This window comes from Meriones unguiculatus, chromosome 11 (genome assembly GCF_030254825.1).
Source record: "Meriones unguiculatus strain TT.TT164.6M chromosome 11, Bangor_MerUng_6.1, whole genome shotgun sequence".
Lineage (NCBI taxonomy): Eukaryota > Metazoa > Chordata > Mammalia > Rodentia > Muridae > Meriones > Meriones unguiculatus.
In genome coordinates, this window is record NC_083359.1 from 19,522,805 (window position 1) to 19,528,804 (window position 6,000).

Genomic DNA, 6,000 nt, shown 5'->3' on the forward strand with positions numbered 1-6,000 from the left:
AAACTGTAAGGCAGCCCCCAGTCAAATGTTTGCCTTTGTGAGAGCTGCCTTGGTCATGGTGTCTCCTCACCGCAATAGAACCCTACAACAGCATGTCATATGGTGTCTGTGCGTGACTGTAGGTGTATCGGTGGCAGCAGGTATGTGGGGGTCAGAGAACAACTTTTGCAAATCAGCTCTCTCCTTCCTTCCAGGGATCGAAGGGGGAACTCCAGTTGTTGGGGGGAAGGGGTTGCTGCAAGTGTCTCTACTGGCTGAGTTATCTCTCAGACCCAGTGGCTACACTTCCTCACTCCCATTAGCTCCAGTTCGACATAAAGTCTGAGGGCCTATCTCCCACTCCAGGCTTGTGGGGTGCTCTTGTTTCACACATGGGATAAACATGCACGTTTCTGTTATTTTGTTTTCTTTTTAAGATTTTGGTGTCAGGAGACAATTTTTAGGCCAGTTCTCTCTCCACCACATGGGTCCCAGGGATGGGGTGCAGGTTGTTCCCACTTTAAGGCTTTACTTACAGAAAATAATAATCACTATCTTTTTATATTTTAAAAGCTTTAATCTTTAAACTCTGCTTAACCCCCCACGCCTGGTTGAAATGACCTAAACAAAGTAACTTCTTAAGAAACCCATGTCTTAGGTATAAGTTCTTCTTCTCCTAAGCTCCCCTTCGTGCTCAGACAATCAAACTGCTTCATTCTGGCTGGTCCTGAAAAGCCTTTTGGTGGTATAGACAAAGATCAAGCTTTAACTGGGTGAAGGTCCCTGAGGAGGCCAGCGGCAGCGCTTGCTGCTCACATGGGAAGACACGCAGGCACTGGAGTGACTGCCACACCTACAGAGCCCAGCAGCAGGAGGTGTGACTCACACAGGGAAGCCTAGCGTCATGGGAAACACGGACTAGAACCTCTGTGGTGGGCTCTGAAGGTAGGGAGTGGAAAAGGGACTCACAGAGGTGTGGACTGTCTGGTTTAGATAATAACCCTACGGCTTAGAAAACCCTCTACCAACCTGATAACCAGACCTGAGATTATCAGGCTAGAGTGTAAAAGGCTGGTGTCCAGATGCTCTGGCTTCTGAATTAGTTTGAATATAAAAGGCATCACCCTGCTGTGGTTCAGGGGTTCCCCCTCTCATCTCAGTGGACCCCTGATGCCAAAATATAAGATGACACAGAAAATAAAAAGGTATAATTAATACAAACTAATGAAGTCACTTTCAAAAATTATATTTGTCCCTTGATATCAACTCTAGAAATAGAGGTTTCATATACTATGGACAACTGTTTCCTATTTTGCCAAGCATGGTGGTACATGACTGCAGTCCCAAGACTGAAGAGGCTGAGGCAGGAGGATTGCTAGTTTTAGGTTAACTTGGGTTATATAGCTAGACACCATCTCAAAAAGGGGACAAAATATAACTTGCTTTTGAAATATCATGTTGGTGTTTTACTAGACTGCTTTATTACTGATTACTGTTGTTTTATTTAGAACGTAGTGCTGTATTTTGATATTAGCATTTGAACACTATGATTTTTTTTTCTGCAGAGAAGAAATCAGCAGATGAAATTTATTTCCTTAAAAGTAAGTTGGTCTCAGGAACTCATAAGAGCGCTTGCTGCTCTTCCAGAGATCCAGGTTCAGTTCCAGTTCTCAAGGCAGGCAGCTCACAGCCACTTGTAACTCTAGTTCCAGGGCACCCAGCACTCTCTTTTGACCTCCTTGGGCACTTGCACACATAGGTCATATACTCACACAGGCATGCACACATATGTAGAAGTCACACTTTAAAAATAATTTTAAAAACCTTTACTCTCCCCCCAAAGTTGTCACAAGAACCCCGAGTTCATTTTCCTGTACTTCTTGGCTCTGCCTAAGAGGTGCATCACTCAAGGTTAGGACTGAGGGGTTTGCCTAAGAGTGTAGGGTGCCTGAATAAAGAAAACTTGAGGAAAAATGAAGAGTGCAGGGTCCCTTTTACAAGCAAAATGTAAGGGGAAAAGTAAAGAATGTAGAGTCCCATCCATGGCTTGTGTTCATATTGTCAGACTGGAGTCCAAAACACGTCTGTACTTCTGAGAGCAACCATGGGGCTGCACATTTGTTACCATGGCAAGACCTGCTTGGGTTTGTGGCTAGCCTCTTCCCTGCTTGCTGTCTCAATCTTCCTTTCATTTCTGAGCCACAACGTGTCTAACTCTAATCAACAGAAGACCAAATGACAGCAGCAATGTCCAAAATAACAATTGCCTCTCACAGGCTGCTCTCACAGTCACTGGGATGTGACCAAAAGGTAGCGAGTGGGGCTTGGGGCTTCCCACATAGCCTTTGGGAAGCCCCCTTTGCCTTTCTTCCCCTTACCTGGGATGCGAAAAGATGGTTGGTGCCCCAGCAGCCACCTTGGAAACACTGGGATCGATGTGTGTTCCTGGGGGCCACAAGAGAAAGGTCTGGGAGGAACCTTCAGTTCTCGTTTTGGATTTTCTCCTCTGGATTTGTCATTATGGATATAATGATTCTCATAAACTCTTGTGTTACTTAACTCAATATAATCAGGATTTTCTGTTCCCTGCAGTGGAGATTTAAGTGTCTCTTCTAGTAATAGTAAAATTCTATTCTATTCTAATTTCTGGATGTTTTTTCTTTTCCAAAAACAATCTGGGTGGGTGAGTGGGAGGAGACAAGGTAGAAGGGGCATCCAGAGTCAGGCTCCAAGTCTTTCTGTCTTAGACATCCGAGCTGACACTCCTGGCACTAAGAGGACTTTGGGACCCTGTTGAAGAGCCTTGTCACTGCCTCCTTCATGTCCTTGTTCCTCAGGCTGTAAATGAAGGGGTTCAGCATGGGGGTTACCACAGTGTACATGATGGTGGCTACCGTGTCCTGGGTGGAGAAGGAATCCGGAGGCCGTATATAGATCCCCAGAACCGTCCCGTAGAACAGCGTGACCACAGACAAGTGCGAGCTACACGTGGAAAACGCTTTGTGTCTGCCCTTGGCAGAGGGTATCTGGAAGACCGTCACAGCGATGCGGACGTAAGAGACCACAATGAGAACGCAGGGGGTCACAAAGAGGACCACGGCCCCTAGGAAGACTCGCTGATTGACCCGTGTGTCTGAGCAGGCCAGCTTCATGAGCAGGTAAGCGTCACAGTAGAAGTGAGAGATCTCGGGAAGGGAGGAGCAGAAGGTCAGTCTGCTCATGAGGAGTGTGTGCACCAGAGAGATGAGGCCAGAGCCTACCCACACAACGGCTGCCAGCCCCCCACAGAGCTTAGGGGTTATGATGGTGCAGTACTGTAGCGGGTAGCAGATGGCCACGAACCTGTCCAGGGCCATGGCAGCCAGCAGAAACGTGTCCACGTTGGCAAAGGAGATTAGAAAGTACATCTGAGTCAGGCAGTGGGCATAGGAGATGGTCTGTGTTCCCACCACATGGCCAGCCAGGAGCCTGGGGATGAGATTGGTGGTGAAGCAGATGTCAACGAAGGCGAGGTTGGCGAGGAAGAAGTACATGGGGGTGTGCAGGCGTGGGTCGGAGCTGATGGCCAGGAAAATGAGTGTGTTCCCGGCCACTGTGACCAGGTACATGCACAGGAAGGCCCAGGAGAGGACTTGTTGCTGCCGTGAGTCAGTGGTGATGCCAAGCAGGAGAAACTCGCTGACTCCGGTCTCATTCTCCCTCCACTTGGACATCTCCCAGAGGCCACTGGAGGGGACAGGCTGGACAGCTGGAACTCACTGTGTGTTCAGAATCAGATCACAGTTAAATGTAGGAGCTTTCTACCAGAACCGTGTGTGTGTGTCCAGAAGAGGGCATCACAGAGAGCTGGAATGAACCACCATATGTGGGTGCTAGAAACTGAACTAGGGTCCTCTGGAAGATATATACATTCTCTTACCCATTGAGTCTTCTCTCCAGCCCACCTCCCCCACCTTACTTATTTGGTTTCCCTTTCATGTGCTCTCTCTCTCTCTCTCTCTCTCTCTCTCTCTCTCTCTCTCTCTCCCTCCCTCCCTCCCTCCCTGAGGCAGAGTTCTTGCTGGTCTAGAAGCTTCCAGTTCCACTCAAGTAACTCACCCATGAGCCCCAGCGATTCTCCCGTTTCTGCCCTCCAGCACTGGGATTGCAATCCTGTCAGCATTGATTGTTTTTCTTGTTTAATGTGGCTTTTGAACATCAAGCTCAAGTCTCATGCATATACAACAAGCGTTGCCTACTGAGCAGTCTCTCTAGCCCAGTGGTTTTCAACCTTCCTAAGGCAGCGACCCTTTCCCCAACTATAACTTTTTTCATTGCTTTTTTATAATTGTAATTTTATTACTGTTGTGAATCGTAATGTAAATATCTACTTTTTCCGATGGTCTTAGGCAACCCCTGTGACAGGGTCATTAGCCCTCCAAAGAGGCCGCGACCCACAGGTTGAGAAGCACTGCTCTAGTCCATAATAACCATTTCTTAATTGAGTTAAGTTGCACTAGAGATCAGGTACAGTTTTCCCTAGTTCCCACCTTCCCAGTGCTCTCCCTGTGTCCACTCTTCAGCCGAAGCACACTGACAGCACAGGCGGAAGGGACTTCTTATCCAACACGGTCCGAAGGTGGAGCTATGCCCTCCGGCATGCTGCAGGCACCAGCTGGTTGGTTGTCAGGTGCTATAGGCTGAGGGCAAGGACTTGGGCACCAAGGCTTTGACCCGCACAGTGAACTCCTCCTTATCCCACAGCTGCTGTGAAATGAGGGGACACCAGAAAAATGAGCCCTGGCCTCAAGGCCCCCGCAGCAAGGAGGCAGGGCACAGTAGGAAAGTGCCAGTAAACATGCCCAGAGTCTTCAGATGGTGAACAGCCTGTAATAGATGCACAAAGCCCTCATTCCTGACCTGGCCCAACCCACTGCTAGCTGGGTACGTTCACAGCAGTCCTGTGCTTAGGGTCTCTCTGTGTGCCCCTACATGTACAAGGTGACTCTCAAGGTTGACAAAGTGCAGGATCTCACCCTTTGAGGAGCCTGTCCAATGAAACCAAACCACGCTGCAATGCAGCCCTTGTTTTGCAAGGCAGGGTTTCACGAGAGCCCAGACTGTTACCTGCCTGCACCCCATCCCCCACCTACACTGCAGCGCCTTCTCAGTTGAACACTCAAAGGCACTGAGACACTCAGCTGCCTAAAACTCCCCAGCGTAGCTCATGCTGAAGTCCAGCCTCCTGACCAAAGTCTTCCATCACCTGGTTTCCACCCGCTTTTCTTTCTGTGTCTCCTGCCAGGCACAGAAAGAACTTCACGGTCCTTCCTGCCTTGGAGCCTTTATGCTGACTGTGGTTTTCTTTCAGCTTTGATCATTTATCTTTTCAGCCTGGAATTCTTTCAGCTTTGATCATTTATCTTTGCCTCCAGCCGAAAGGCAACTTCTCAACAAAAACCTTTATTGTGTCCTATTTTGTTTTGCTTTATTTTATTTCACTTACTGTGTGTGTGTGTGTGTGTGTGTGTGTGTGTGTGTGTGTGTGTGTGTGTCAGGACAAATTTCAGGAGTCAGTTCTCTCTCTCCACCATTGGTTCTAGGGATCAAACTCAGGTGATCAGGCTTTCATAATGTGCTGACTAGTTTTAGGTAAACTTGACACAAGCAAGTCATAGGAGAGGAGAGAGCCATACTTAAGAAAACGCTTCCATAAGATTGGGCAGTAGGCAGGTCTGTAGAGCATTTTCTTAGTTAGTGACTGATGGGGCGTGGAGACATTGTGGGTGGTGCCATCTCTGGGCTGGTGGTCCTGGGTTCCATCAACAAGCGTGCTGAGCAAGCCAAGAGAACACCCGTAAGCAGCACTCCTCCATGGCCTCTGCATCAGCTCCTGCCACCAGGTTCCTGCCCTTTTGGAGTCCCTGTCCTAACTTTCTTCAGTGATGAAATGTGATATGGAAGTGTAAGCCAAATAAACCTTTCCACCTCAAGTTGCTTTGGTCATGGTGATTCAGCATGGCAATGGTAATCCTAACCAGA

At 48.3% G+C, this 6,000-nt stretch overlaps 1 protein-coding gene across 1 annotated transcript; it reads right to left on the reverse strand.

The window, feature by feature from the left end:
* Positions 1-2,750: 2,750 nt before the first annotated feature.
* On the reverse strand, positions 2,751-3,692 carry LOC110559094 (olfactory receptor 1D2-like). Its single transcript, XM_021654355.1, has one exon. The coding sequence runs from the start codon at positions 3,690-3,692 to the stop codon at positions 2,751-2,753; it is 942 nt and encodes a 313-aa protein (XP_021510030.1).
* Positions 3,693-6,000: the final 2,308 nt, after the last annotated feature.

What these genes read in the sequence shown, in the direction of transcription:
- LOC110559094 (XM_021654355.1), bottom strand. Translation starts at nt 3,692, where the DNA reads ATGTCCAAGTGGAGGGAGAATGAGACCGGAGTCAGCGAGTTTCTCCTG.